We start from the raw sequence: 15,211 nt of genomic DNA, 5'->3' as shown, positions 1-15,211 counted from the left end.
CAGAGGAGCCTGGTGGGCTACAGTCCATGGCGTCACAAAGAGTCCCACGCGACTGAGCGACTAACACTTTCAGGCAGTCTGATGCTAGGGCCCCTACTCCAATCTGCTATCCCACAACCCTTGAGAGTGAAGATGCTTAAAATACCGAGCCTTTGGGGGGCATAGATCTGATACTTTAATAATCTGTGCTCAGTCACATCCAACTCTGCAGCCCCATGGAGTAGCCAGTTGCATTTCCCAGGCAAGAATACTGGAGAGGGGTGTCACTTCCTACTCCAGGGGATCTTCCCCACCCAGGGAGTGAACTGCCGTCCCCACCTCTTGCCTCTCCTGCGTTGATTGGCAGGGGGACTCTACCTCTAGCGCCACCTGGGACGTCCCTTAAAGACGTTAGATGGATGTAACTACTCCCCCCTCACTAGCCTGCCCTCCTCTTCTCTGGAGGCTTGTCCCAGGACAAGCTCTTCACAGTGCAGCACAGGCCTCAGTATCGCCTATATTTCAAGTCAGACGTAGGCCCTGCGTAGCCGTGTGGCCTTGAACAAGGTACTTCTCCAAGTCTCGGTTTACTACCTCGCGTGAGGATCGCATGAAATAATCCATGGACGCCCCAAGCCTGGAACATCTGAAATGCTAAGTTCAGGCTGCCATGTCCCCTCTCACCTGGCCCTGTTCTAGGGGTGGCAGGTCCCTCGCGTGCCGCTTGTCCAGGGGTGGGGCTGGCGCTTCCTGAGCTGCCCCATGAACAGCACTGGGAGTCCCGAGGCTCGTTGATAGAGTCACTTTTATTGAGAAAGATAGTTTTAGGAACAAACCACAAAAATAATTCATTCACTGGATTGGCCTCTGAGATTTTGCAGTGAGGAGCCTGGAATGTGGGTGGCTCCCTAACTTCCTAACCGATCAATGACTTTCTGTATCCACTTCTTCAGGCGGAAGACGTGTGTGTAGAAGCCATATTTTCCATCCCTGTCACAGCCTTCACCCCATGAGACGATGCCCATTTGATACCAGCGGTTGTTATAGGGGCTCTGAGGAAGAAATATGGGGTTTCCAATAGAGTCGAGTCCAAGGTAGGGTCAATTGATTGTTCCTGAATCCTCGGGTCCCTCCCGTCCACCCAGAAGGATCTCCCCACCAGTTCCGGGCCTTCGGAGACGCTTACCTTCATGACGAAGGGTCCCCCGCTGTCGCCCTCACAAGCGTCCCCTCGTTTGCCTTCACCAGGCTTGTAACCTTGAGAGAGAACCGCAGTGCTCAGGGAGTGACCAGCTCACGCTCCAGCCAGAGTGCCCCCCGACTGCTAGCCCTCCCTGACTGCGCATTGCCTCCCCCACGCATCCAACCCAGGCAGGTTTTGTCAGCTCTGTCTGCAACATGCAGCCCCAGTCCAGCCACTCTCGCCACTTCCGCACCCGGGCCCATCACACACCACTTTCTCCCCGAACCGCTGCTTTCTCTGCCTCTCCTTTCGCTGCCTCCAATCCAGTCTCCACCCAACAGGCAGAGTGACTTACAAAACCCACCAGACTGACAGGCAGCTGAGAAGAATGGCAGCTGCCTTTATCCAAACATCCCCAAGCACCCTCCGCAAACAACACAGAGGAACTTAAAGAACAATAGACGCTACACCATTGACATACGTGTAACCCAGAGAACACCCAGACTTCAAGCCGCTTTTATGTATCTAAAGGCTAACGTGTTAGTCGCTCCGCTGTGTCCAGCTCTCTGCAAACGCACGGACTGACGCCCACCAGGCTCCTCTGTCCGTGGAATTCTTCAGGCAAGAATACAGGAGTGGGCTGCCATTCCCTTCTCCAGGGGACCTCCCCAACCCAGGGATCGAACCCACGTCTCCCGCTTTGCAGGCAGGTTTGCAGGTTCTTTACCATCTGAGCCACCAGAGAAGCCCATTAGTTAGATACATCAATTAATGTACATTTACTAATGTATCTAACTATACATTTAATATCAAAACTTATGTGGAGATGAGGAGGGAAAAATACTAGATCAAAGAAATAGACGCATATGAGTTAGGAATCTTGTAAATAACCCCAGATCTGCAAAATGAATAGATGAAAACCAAGTAGATCTATACAAAGACACAAGACAACAATGAATATGAACAAAAATAGCTCAGCTAACAAAAAGTCCCCAAACACAAACATGAAACAGAAGAAAACTGTGACTGAATTAAGTGTCACGTGGGGAATTCCCTGATGGCCTAGAGGCTAGGATTCCAGGCCTTCATTGCCGTGACCCCGGTTCAATCCCCGGTCAGGGAACTGAGGTCCTGCAAGCTGCACGATACGGCCAAAAACGAGACAAGATATCCTCAAGCAAAATTTTGGTATGTGAAAAAGAATGAATCAGAAATTCAAAAATTAAATGGATAAAACAACAGTAAGTAGTTAAAAGCAGAAAGTGGTTGAAATGGAACTCAGACGAAGGGAAGAAAGGAAGCAATGGGACAGAATTAATATGTACAATATAGTCCCAGAAAACTTCATAGAAATAAAAGATCAGATGTGCATATTGAAAGGACCCACTGGGAGCCTGGCAAAGCTGATCTAAAACACTCAACTCTAAGACCTAGTCTAAAAAATTGAGACTTCAAAGATGAAGAAAATACCTTCAAGGCCTCCAAGCAAAAAAACCAACTCCCTTGCAAGAGCAAAAGAATTACACTTGGCATCAGACTTTGAAAACAACATCCGAAGTAAGTAACAATAAATTCAAGGGAGGAAAACTTAAACCATGGATTTCAAATCCAATGCTGCTGAACTTGAGGTATCAAAGCTACAGAAAACCAGTTAGTTACATACAAGCACTCAGGAAATTCTTTACCCATAACCCTCTTGAAAAATCTACTAGTGAAAAGCTTCATCCAACCAGGAGATGGATGCTTCAACAAAAGGGCTGATTAACTGCCAACAAGTAGAAAAAATACAATGAAAAGTATGAGAGGAGAAAAGAAAGAAGAAAGCACACTCCCTCTTATTGACTCCCTCCTATTGACTACACAACAATTCAGCGTCAGTTTCAGTTCAGTCGCTCAGGCGTGTCCAGCTCTTTGCAACCCCAGGGACCGCAGCACACCAGGCTTCCCTGTCCACCACCAACTCCCAGAGCTTGCTCAAACTCAAGTCCACTGAGTCGAAGATGTCATCCAACCATCTCATCCTCTGTCGTCACCTTCTCCTCCCACCTTCAATCCTTCCCAGCATCAGGGTCTTTTCCAGTGAGTCAGTTCTTCACATCAGGTGGCCCAAGTATTGGAGTTTCAGCTTCAGCATCAATCCTTCCAACGAACACTCAGGACTGATTTCCTTTAGGATGGACTGGTTGGATCTCCTTGCAGTCCCAGGGACTCACAAGAGTCTTCTCCAATACCACAGTTCAAAAGCATCAATTCTTCAGTGCTCAGCTTTCTTTATAGTCCAACTCTCACATCCATACATGACTACTGGAAAAGCCATAGCTTTGACTAGACGGACCTTTGTTGACAAAGTAATGTCTCTGCTTTTGACTATGCTGTCTAGGTTGGTCATAACTTTCCTTCCAAGGAGTAAGCGTCTTTTAATTTCATGGCTGCAGTCACCATCTGCAGTGATTTTTGGAGCCCAGAAAAAGTCAGCCACTGTCTCCACTGTTCCCATCCACACAACAATTAAAAGACTAGAAGAAGAAGAAAAAAAAAAAAAAAAAAAAGACTAGAAGAAACTAAGGGCATTTCAAAAAGGGGAAAAGACCAAAGATAATGACCAGAGCAAAAGTGCAACCCTTCCTAGTTATATGGAATGGTTTGAAACAGCTCACAACATCAACAACACATTTGGATCAGGAACTGCCGATGGGCGTACAGTGTAGTGGTGGTTCAAGAACTTTTGCAGAGGAGACGAGAGTCTTGAAGATGAGGAGCATAGTGGCCAGCCATTGGAAGCTGACAAAACAATCGAGAGGATCATCAGAGCTGATCCTCTTACAGCTACACGAGAAGAGGCTGACGAACTCAGCATCAGCCATTCAACAGTAGTTGGGCATTTGAAGCAAATTGGAGAGGTGGAAAAGCTCAGTAAGTGGGTGTCTCATGAGCTGACCACAAATCAAAAACATCGTCTTCTCTTACTCCACACAAAAACAGCTAATCATTTCTCGACTGGATTGTGATGTGCTCAATGAGTGGATTTTATGTGACAACCAGCGATGACCAGCTCAGTTGCTGAACCAAGAAGAGGCTCCAAAGCACTTCCCAAAGCCAACTTGCACCAAAAAAGGTCACGGTCACCGTGTGCTGGTCTGCTGCCCGTCTGATCCGCTACAGCTTTCTGAATCCCAGAGAAACTGTTACATCCGAGATGTATGCTCAGCAAATCGACGAGATGCACCAAAACTGCACACCTGCGCTGGCATCGCTCAGCAGAAAGGGCCCGATTCTTGGTGACAACACTCAACCGCACACTGTACAACCCAGCTTCAAAAGCTGAGCGAACTGGGCTCAAGTTTTGCCTCATCCATCACATTCATCTGACCTCTCGCCAACCAACGACCATGCCTTCAAGCATCTCAACGACTCTTTGCAGGGAATAACGCTGCCACAACCAGGAGGAGGCAGAAAACGCTTTCTGAGAGTTCACTGAATCCCGAAGCACGGATTCTTATGCTACAGGAATAAGCAAACTTCTTTCTCACTGACAAAAACATGTTGATAGTAATGGTTCCAATTTTGATTAATAAAGATGTGTTTGAGCCTAGCTATAATGATTTAATGGAGAAGGAAATGGCAACCCACTCCAGTGTTATTGCCTGGAGAATCCCAGGGACGGAGGAGCCTGGTGGGCTGCCGTCTATGGGGTCGCACAGAGTCGGACGCAACTGAAGTGACTTAGCATAATGATTTAAAATTCATGATCCAAAACCACAAAAAAAAAAAAAAAAGGCAACTACATTTGCACCAACCTATTAATACTTCCTACACTGATCCTACAAAGTCATCCATGAGGGGTAGAACAACTTCTAAACTCCTGTTCATGTCGACATTTTGACTTCTTTCCATGAATCACAAATGTTCTTAATGGCATCTAGAATGGTGAGTCCTTTCCATAAGCTTTTCAATTTACTTTGCCCAGATCCATCAGAGGAATGACCATCTATGGCAGCTATAGCCTTATGAAATGCATTTCTTAAAATCCTAAGACTTGAAAGCCAAAACCACTTCTTGACCCATGGGCTGCAGACTGGATATTATGTTAGCAGGCATGGAAACATTAATCTTGTGGGGTGTCTTCATCAGAGCTCTTGGGTAACCAGGTGCATTGTCAAGGAGAAGGAATATTTTGAAAGGAATCTTTTTCTGAGCATCAGGTCTCAACAATGGACTTAAAACACTCAGTAATCTATATTGTAAGCAGATGCGCTGTCATCAGGCTTTGCTGTTCCATTTAGGGAACACAGGAAGAGTAGACTTAACATCATTCTGAAGGGCTGGTGGCTCAAGTGGTAAGAATCTGCCTCCAATGCAGAAGACCTGGGTTTGATCCCTGAGACAGGAAGATTCTCTGAAGAAAGAAATGGCAACCCATTCTAGTACTCCTGCCTAGAAAATTCCATGGACAGAGGAGCCTGGCTGGCTACAGTCCATGGGGTCACAAAGAGTTGGACATGACTGAGCGACTAACTCTTTAAGGGCCCTAGGATTTTCTTAAGGGTAAAGGAACATTGGCTTCAACTTTAAGTCACCAGCTGTATCAGCCCCTAACAAGAGAGCCAGTCCATCCTTTAAAGCTTTGAAGCCAGGCACTGACTTCTCCTCTTAACTATGAGAGTCCTAGAGGGCATCTTCTTCCAGGATGAGGCGCTTTCGTCTGCACTGGAAATCATCGGTTTAGTACAGTCATTGTCATGAATTATCTTAACTGAATCCTCTGAATAACTTGCTGCTTCACCTTGCACTTGGATGTTATGAAGATAGCTTCTTTCCCTAAACCTCATGAATCAATCTCTGCTAGCTTCTAAGTTTTGGCTTAAGGGAATGTTGTGGCTAATTCTATCCAGACCATTAACACTTTCTTCATGTCACTAATCAGGCTGTTTTGCTTTCTTATCATTTATATGTTCACTATAGTAGCACTTTTTTTTTGGTGGGGGAGTGGGTCACACTGCATAGCATGCAGCATCTTAGTCCCCTGACCAGGGATTGAGCCTGTGCCCCTGCAGTGGAAGCATGGAATCTTAACCACTGAACCGCCAGGGAAGTCTCTAGAAGAGCACCTTTACTTTCCCTTTAGAAGTTTTCCTTTGCACTTACAGCTTGGCTAACTGTTTGACACAAGAGGCCTAGGTTTACATGCCTTGCTCCTTAAGCTTAATCATTTCTAGCTTTTGATTTAAGATGAGACAGATGCAGCTCTTCCTTTCACTTGAACCCTTAGAGGCTATGGTAGCCTTATTAACTGGCCTAATTGCTATAGTGTTGTGTCTCAGAGAATAGAGGCCAGAGGAAAGAGGGGCAGTCAAAACAGAGTTTGCTATCTATATGGGTGTAGCTCCTGATGCCCCAAAACAATTACAATAGTAACATCTGATCACAGATCACCATAACAAATATAATAATGATGAAATAATTACACATTGTAAGAATTACTAAAATGTCCAGAGGGATGGTATGGGGAGGGAGGAGGGAGGAGGGTTCAGCATGGGGAACACATGTATACCTGTGGCGGATTCATTTTGATTTATGGCAAAACCAATACAATATTGTAAAGTTAAAAAATAAAATAAAATTTAAAAAAAATTACTAAAACCTGACACAGAAACATGAAGTGAGCAAATGTTGGTAAAATGGCTCCCGTAGACTTGACTCAAACCTTCAATTTGTACAACAAACAAAAAAAACCCACAATATCTGGGAAGGGCAATAATGCAAAGCAAAAACCTAAGCACCCATCTACAAATGAACAGATGAAGAAGATACAGCATATACATACACACACACACACACACAATATTACTCAGCCTTTAAAAAAGAATGAAATTCTGCCATTTGCCATAACATGGCTGGACCTAGAGGGCAGCGTGCTTAGTGAAATAAGAAAGACTGACAGGGACAAATAACCGTGTTATCACTAATCTGTGGAATCCAAAAAATAAAACAGATGAATATAATGAAACAGAAACAGACCCACTGACAGAGAACAAACTAGGAATTGCCAGCAGGGAGCGGGAGGTGCGGAGGGGCAAGACGGGGCTGGGGGTTAAGAGAGAGAAACTACCGCATCCCATCTAAATAACCAAGATACACTGGCCAGCGCAGGGAAATACAGCCATCATTTTGTAATAGCTTTAAATGGAGTATAAGCTATCGACACACTGAATCACTGTGTTGTACACCTGACACTAATATTGTGTATCAACTATGTTCAAATAAAATGTGTAATACACAAGCAAATAAAGCGAAGCCAGGCCTTGAACACAGGCCCGCGCTGTTAACGGGTCTCATCCTCCCACCGCAGCCCCGCCCGCCCAGGGCACTTGCCGGCACAGAACATGTTGTCGGTGATGCGGATCCGGGTGGAGGCCTTGCACACGGGCCGCTCCACGAGAGGCAGGTTGACCACCTGGAGGACGCTGGGCTGCACCTCGGCCACGCTGGTGGTCCACGTCTCCCTCCGGTTGCCCCAGCCCGTCACCCGCCCTTTGAACCCAGCGTGGAGCAGCCTTTGGGGAAGGGAGAAGGACCCAGTGAGAACACACCCGCCCAGGAGCCTCCTGGCCCCAACACCACCCCGTAGAGACTCGAGCCTAAGACCCCCGTGGCAGGAAGGCCCGAGGCCTGGAAATGGGAAGGAGCTTCGGCAAGGCAACAGGATGTGAGAGTTGGGCCCAGAACCCAGCCCAGGCCCCCTCAGCCTCAAGCCGCCCCCTCCACCACCCCCCCGCTGCCCTCCTGGCTGCCCAACTTGGCTGCTGTCTGCTTGTCGGGCAGGCACACGGGGTGGATGTAGTCGGATAACTCGATGGGCCTCTTGAGCTTCAGCAGGGCGATGTCCCGGTCCAGATTCTCCTTCCAGTTGTACCTGGGGTGGATGTAGATCTTGTCCAGCATGGAGATCTTTTCAACCTTCCGCTCATACCTGTGCAGACCCCAGCAGAGAAAAAAGAGAAGCTGCAGGCCACCCAGGGAGGTCGGCAGATTCCTCAAGGAGGCAAACTGCCTGCCCTCAGGGGCTGGAAGTCAGGGTAAACATCGGACCAGCTCCCGCCTTGGCAGGCCCCAGGCAGCTTCTTCTCGGCCTGAAGCTGCCCCGGAGCTTCAGGATCAAGCAGCCCAGGCAGTAGCGGGAGGGACACAGGCTGCAGGCCCTGACCCAAACGACCTCTACTCAGGGCTCACGCCTGGGCCGCGTCCTGATGCCTGGGGGGCGCCAAGGGCAGGCCAGGACTCTGCTCTCTGCCAAGCCTTTTAGTTTCCCTGTCCCCAGGTCCAAGCTTTAGTCAGGACATGGCCAAATCGACTTTACAGTAGGGACTGCTGGGTTTTCTACCGTGAGAGACGTACACAGACATACCCCGGTGTCTCAGAGCCACGGGGCCCGCACAGTCCCGCCGCACACCTGGGGGCCCCTCCGCACCTGGTGCGGGAGTGCTTGCCGATGCGCACCAGCAGGTCATCCACAGTGAAGTTCTTGTCCCAAGGCGGGTACAGGAGACAGTGGGCAGCCGTGAGGACCCAGCGGTCACTGATGAGGCTGGCCCCACAGAGCAGCTCCTGGGGACTCTTACGAAAGAGCATCACCTGCCTGAGGTGGGAAGCCGGAAGCATTAGGTGGTGGCAGGGTTGGGCGGGGGGCTGCCCCATTCACCAGCCCTACAAGCAGAAAGGTCCGTCTTAGTCAAAGTTATGGTTTTTCCAGTGGTCATGTATGGATGTGAGAATTGGACCATAAAGAAGGCAGAGCGCCGAAGAATTGATGCTTTTGAACTGTGGTGTTGGAGAAGACTCTTGAGAGTCCCCTGGACAGCAAGGAGATCCAACCTGTCAATCTAAAGGAAATAAATTCTGAATATTCATTAGAAGGACTGATGCCGACCCTGCAGTCCTTTGGCCACCTGATGCGAAGAGCTGACTCACTGGAAAAGACCCTGATGCTGGGAAAGATTGAGGGTGGGAGGAGAAGGGGACGACAGAGGATGAGATGGTTGGATGGTGTCACCGACTCAATGGACATGAGTTTGGGCAAACTCTGGGAGATAGTGAAGGACAGGGAAGCCTGGTGTGCTGCAGTCCATGGGATTGCAGAGAGTTGGACACGACTTAGTGACTGAACAACAAAAACAAGCGTAAAGTCCCAAGTTTAAGAACTAATTAGAGCTAACTGCTGGGCCCAGACCCCAGCTTGACCTGGCCACCCTTGGGGACAGGGCATCCATGTGACACGAAGAGGCAGCCACCTGCATTTTGCTTCCACCGCATTGAGCTTTTTCCAGGCCACAGTTGGCACAGCCTAGCAGAGAATCAAAGAACTGGAATCGAGTCCTGCTATGTAACCCATTCACTAACAGCATCATTTAGACGAGTCCCTTAAGCGCTCTGAGCCTCAGCTTCACCATCTGATTTGGAGAAGTAACAAACCCAAATCTAAGTAGGTGACAGTGAGGATTCGATGCGATGCTGGTGTGGCTAGGTTACCAGTGGAGCCTAAGTCTGTGAGCGCGGAGAAGGCTCCGGGGCGCGTGGTGGGGGGCGGGGAGAGGGCACGGGGGAGGCGAGGAGCACGCACCAGGGCGAGAGGCCAACCTCCGCGTCCTGACCCTCCACGATGCGCCCCTCGATGTAGGACTCGAAAAGCTCCTTCTCCGTTTGGTCCTGCACCTGCTTCTTCTCGAACAGGGGTCGCAGGCCACAGTCTAAGGGGCAAGCGGGACCGTGAGAGGTGGAGCGCCGCCACGCCCCGCCCGCACGCCGTGACCCCCACACCTTACCGGCCTCCCCGGCGCCAAAGGTCTTCTCGTTGAAGAAGGGCTGGAAATGGTCCTCAGACGTGCGTCCCTCGATGGCCGCGTCCGGGTCCGGGTCCTCACCCAGCCTGTCTCCCAGGTCTCCATCCACCGGCTCCTCTGCAGGGACCCAGACACGGGCTGCGGCTGGGCCGGGCCATGCCACACCCGCTGCCTGGACTGCCCCGAGCCCGCACCCCGGGGAGGCCGTGTGGCGGCGGTTAAGAGCGCACCTTACTAGCGAACCGCAGCTCGCGGGCCTCACTGGCCTCAGCTGTGGGCAGGGGCTAGGCTCGCCCCTACCTGGCTCAGGAAGGCCCTGTGCCCACGTGGGAAGCCCGAGGCCAGGGAAGGCTCCGCTCCCGCTCTGACCGCCAGGCCCCGTCCTCTCTCGGCCCCGGCCCTGCCCTCTCACCGCAGTAGTTCAGGTCACAATACTCAAAGTCGCCAGGCTGGTCGGCCACGTAGCACCAGGCGCCCTCCTCGTCCCCGTCTGGGTTGCGGCAGAAGTTCTCCGCCAGGGGCACGGCCGGGTTGAAGTCCTGGTCCTTGCTCAGGGCCTTGGCCTGCTCGCTGCTCCAGGCAAGGCAGCGGGACCCGTGTGTGGTCACCGCCAGCCGCCCCCGGTACTCCCGGCCGCGGTCCGGGACGCATGTTTCCAGTAGAGGCGACTGACTGGTGGTGGAGCCTCCCGACCGGGGGATCACCTCCACTGTGACTCGGTCCTGGCCTGGTGGGTGAGGAGAGAGAGGGGGCAGAGAGCGTTGGACCACAGTGGAGCCAGACAGGATGGGAAGCTCTGCCCCCTGACCTTTGACCTGTACGATGTCAAGTCACTTAACCTCTCTGAGCCGCATTCGGCTTGCCTGTGAAAGGGATCTCTAATGAGGTTTTTTTTTTGCAGGGTTGTTGAGATTTAAACAAAAGATATGGCGCAAGTGTCTGGGGCGTGACTAGCCAGGGATGGTACCCAGGTTTCACCTCCTGCGCTATCTGTACTCTACTGCTAGTGCCCGCCCAGAGTCTAAGGGATTCTGTGTTTTCACAAAGACCCCAAAGACAGCTGGATCGACTGAGGATGACAAAAGAGAGCAACCCATGTTTGCTAGATTGAGTTACTGGCACTAATTCTTTATCCCTGCCTGAATCCACACCCTCTGTCCTGTTATTTTATAAACAAAGTGTAGCCTCCACCTCTCAACCTTGGCCTTGATCACTTGACTTGCTCTGGCCAAAGGCATGTGGGCAGAACTGACTGCCAGTGTCTGTGCTTCTGTTCACTGATTGGTATTTCTGCCATCCCCACGGAAGGAGCTGCAGCCTTTCTGCCTCCCTCACCGTGGAAGAGCAGACCTAGACCCACCCACCCGAGGAGCTGAGCTCAGCTGGACCCACTGTTTGAAGCGGGGCCCCCCACCGAGCCCAGCCTACATCTGGACCCCACAGACGCATGGGCGAGTGTGGCTGCAAGGAGCAGAGCCACCCCAGCCGACCCCAGCAGACACATAAAAAATACACGCTTACTGGTGTCTGCCCCCGAGCTTTTGTGGCTTGTTGGTCATTTTGTGGGCTCTGCGGCACTATTGTGACTATAGCTAGCTGCCACGAGATGGGAATTAATAATGAGAATCATGCAGGGCTGGACTGTACGAGGCTTGCTGTTGGCACTCAAAAAAGGGCATGTGGACTGAGATGGTTAGGAAGGGCTTCCTGGAGAGAAGAAGGCCCGGAGCAGGAAGGAAAGCATATTTAGAATGAGCCACGTCCTGGATTGTAAGGAAGCAAAAGCTGTGGAGGGAGAGGAGGAGGCTGGAAGTGGACTCGCTCTGGCCTCCTGACGTCACTAACCGGAAAGTGTCTAACTAACCCGGGTCAGAGGGCGCTGGCATCTCGATTCCCGTCCTGGCTGTGGCCTTGGGCCACCGACCGCCCCCGCTCACCGCACACCGGGACGCTGCACTCTTCTCTCCGCAGAGTCGGGGATGTGGTGTAGCACCAGGGCCCAGTAATGCTGCCATCCGGGTTGCGGCAAAAATTCTCCCGCAGGTCAGCCCCCGGGTGGGTGGTAGAGTTGATTCTGGAATAGAAAGCATCTCAGCAAGAAGCCCGCCCCCGCCACCCGCAGTGTCTCCTCGCCCCCGGCGTCTCAGCAGACAGGCCTGCCCGTCACTCACTCTGGCTTATGTGGGTAGCGACTTCTCCACAGCTGGCACTCGATGCCTGACCGGGTGACGCTCACGTTCCCTCGGTAGTTCATCCCCACACCTTCAGCGCAGTTTCCTGCGGAGACCCCAGTCCAGGTGTCTGACGCTGAGGACTTGTCCACCCGCCCTTCTGTCCTCGTAAAGCTCTGTCGGTCCCTCCCCTCCAAGCTACTTCTGCTCCATGACCCTTAACTTGCCCTCACTCAGCACTTCCTTTGTACCCAGCAGGCACCCAACATTCACTGAGCGCCCCCTGTGTGACAGCCATGTGCCAGGCGCTGTGCCCGGGACCAAGAACACAGCGATGAATAAGGCGGTCGGAGCCACGATAGGTCCCTGCCCTCACGGAGCTCATATCCAGCGGCTCCCCACCACGGACTGAAAGCGTGAACGAGGTCCTTAGAATCTGGCCCTGGTCTGCCTGTCCTGTTGTCTTCGTCCTCAGCCTAAGGGCCTTTGCATACGCTTTTGCACACGCCTTGGCCTTGGCCTGGGCCTGCTCTCCTGTTTGTTCATCAGTGCATCCCACCCATACAAGTAAAACTACTCCTGGGGAGTGGTCCTTGATTCTGCCAGCTAACGAAACTCTCCCTCTTCTGGAATTCTCTGGGCACCTGGAACAGAACTTTTCCATCAATTAATTTGATGTTTTGTATTTTTGCTTTCCTATGAAACTATGAGCTCCCTCATTCTCTTAAAATTCCCAGCACTTGACCATAGAGCTTGACAGATTGCAGAGGTTTGATGAGAGGTCTACTGAATAAACCCTTAACCCACGAAAGCGTGGCCAGTGGTTAAAGCTGTGCTGCGGGGCCTACTGCCACACTAACGGTGTATTCGGGACGCGATGGAGGAGGGATGATGTGCCCGGGAGGCCTGGCAGGGTGGTGCATTTGCACTAGTTCCTGAAGGGCGGCGCGGGGTGGGGTGGTTCCCCAGTGAGGGCTCTCCGGGGGAGATAATCGTGCTAACAGGGGCCAGGATCTGACATATCTTGGCCTGTTTAGAGAAATGCTTGCTTTCAGGAAGCGGGGGCTCTGGGTTCAGGGTTGGTGAGATGGGAGAGAAGGCTAGAAGGGAAGGTTAAGGTCAGAACCCACTAAGTTCACCAGGCTAAGAAGCCTGTGCTTTATTCTGGGGACAACAGGGGCGGTGTTGGAGAATGAATGTGACGTTATCGAAGCTCTGCCTTAGGGACACGGGGAAGACTGATTGGCATGGGCAGGGGCTTGGCTGAGAATGAGGCCTTAGCATTAACTCATGACGCGTTCATTCATTTCCTCCTCCACAATGAATCATCGCACGGATGATTGCCAGGCATACAGCCAGGGGCAAAGACGCATCCTTGACCTCAGGAACAGAAAGGCCACTGCCCCCCACCCCCGGGCCTCGACTCCTACCCCACCCCTACTTTGCACACGGGGGTCTCCCCACCCCCATGTCAGTTCCTCACCTTCCAGACATTCATTGAGCTTTTCTCGAGGATTTCTCGCTGACTCACAAGCTAGAAAAGACCCAGAGACACCACTGAGATTGAGGTGGGGACGGGACAAGTAAAGGGTAGGACAGCGCTCAGAAACAGAGGGGCGGGCAGACAATGGAAGGAAGGGAGGAACGAGGCAGGGGCGCAGGGATGGGCGGCTGGGCGGACCAGAAGCCTCTCTGGGGTGGAGCACTCTGCAGCTGGGGTCCCCAGGACTCCCCTCCCAGAGCAAAGTCTTCCGCGTGTTCACCTGTGTACTTGGCCCAGAACGCATCCTGAAAAACAAGGCTGAGTATGAGGCTGTGGCAGGATCCCTTTTGCTTTTTAGAGTCAACTTTGTCTTCTCCCTATATGCCCCCCCTTTCCCTTACTCTGGTTACTCCCCGGGGACATGAGGGGAGCAGCCTGTACCCCTCCACCCTCCCAGGTCAGCCAAGACCGAAAGGGATTTCTGTGGGGGGGGGTAAACTGGCGGAGGGGCCCAGGCGGAGCCCCGGGGAAGGGAAGGCTGCTCAGGGCTCCCGGGACACTGAGCCCCACGCCTGACGGGAGCCCCAGCACCCCAGGGCACAGAAGTCACAGCAGACCTAAAGCTGAGCCACGCGGCCAGTGCCAGCCACTCCAGAGATCCCAACGCAGACAGACGGCTAAAGACTGAGGAGCCCCCTTCCCTCGAAGCCCTGGAGCCTTGCCGGACCCTGGGGCCTTGACAGAGCCAAGGCGCTGGGCCCTCCCAGAGAGACCGAGCTGTTCATCCCAGCGGCCCAGTGAAGCAGGGCCCACACGACGCGATCAACAGAAAGCTGCCGGGTTCCTCCATCCCCGACTCTGTGCTCCTGCAGCTGGGACCCCTTGGAGGGAGCCAGGACCTGCCTCACCGGGGCCTCACCGTGGCACTGAGAGACTCCAGGGCCTCGAAGGCCTCCTCGCGGCTGCATGGCTCCTCCAGGCACTCTCGCTCCAGGTTGCCCTTCCGCACCTCCTCCAGGAAGCCCTTGTTGGCACGGCGGGCCCTCTGGAGCAGCGAGGATGCTTGCTGATGGGCCAGGAACACTGCAGGGGGGAGGAGGCTGGGACGATGGCCACCGTGGGGGCAGGAGGCAATCTCTGCTGGCTTCCGAAACGGGGGAGGGGGACTCCGGGATGGCGGCAGGCCCCGGAAGGCTGCTAGTGGCAGCCCACTAGCCCTCTCCTTTCATGGGTCACCCCCAGCCCACCTTCCATATTGCCTGAGAGCAGTAGTCACTGTCTGTCCGGCCCGGAGCGGCCGGGTCCTTCCCTGAGCTGGACATGGTGAGGATCTGGGGACCAGCCCTGTTTCTCTCGGTGGAGACCCCCAGCCCACAGACCCACACCGCAGTCCGCCAGCCTATCACAGCTTCCAGCGCCCCCCTTACCATGCTGGCTGTGCACGAGGCTGAACAGGGCAGCCAGGGCCAGGCAGCCAGGCAGCCGCGGGCCTCGGACGCGCGCCATGGTGTATCCGCTCCGGCACTCTGCGGGCTGGTCCTGACCCCACCGGGTTAAT

At 52.8% G+C, this 15,211-nt stretch overlaps 1 protein-coding gene across 2 annotated transcripts; it reads right to left on the bottom strand.

Annotated features, from left to right (window-relative positions):
• Positions 1-767: 767 nt before the first annotated feature.
• On the bottom strand, positions 768-15,211 carry F2 (coagulation factor II, thrombin). Of its 2 annotated transcripts, none has more exons than XM_019975025.2 (14): positions 15,081-15,211; positions 14,573-14,736; positions 13,934-13,958; positions 13,654-13,704; positions 12,171-12,276; positions 11,937-12,073; positions 10,412-10,726; positions 9,982-10,116; positions 9,780-9,906; positions 8,613-8,798; positions 7,959-8,132; positions 7,535-7,716; positions 1,166-1,236; positions 768-1,031 (listed from the first exon to the last, which is right to left on the bottom strand). In XM_019975025.2, the coding sequence occupies exons 1-14, from the start codon at positions 15,157-15,159 to the stop codon at positions 888-890; spliced, it is 1,896 nt and encodes a 631-aa protein (XP_019830584.2). In that variant the 5' UTR covers positions 15,160-15,211; the 3' UTR covers positions 768-887. The 2 variants fall into 2 exon arrangements, with proteins under 2 accessions (XP_019830584.2, XP_019830585.2); XM_019975026.2 differs by having other exon boundaries at positions 8,631-8,798.

Source organism: Bos indicus, chromosome 15, assembly GCF_029378745.1.
Source record: "Bos indicus isolate NIAB-ARS_2022 breed Sahiwal x Tharparkar chromosome 15, NIAB-ARS_B.indTharparkar_mat_pri_1.0, whole genome shotgun sequence".
Classification (NCBI taxonomy): Eukaryota; Metazoa; Chordata; class Mammalia; order Artiodactyla; family Bovidae; genus Bos; species Bos indicus.
The sequence above is the reverse complement of the archived record's forward strand: the minus strand, read 5'-3'. Positions and strand labels throughout refer to the sequence as shown.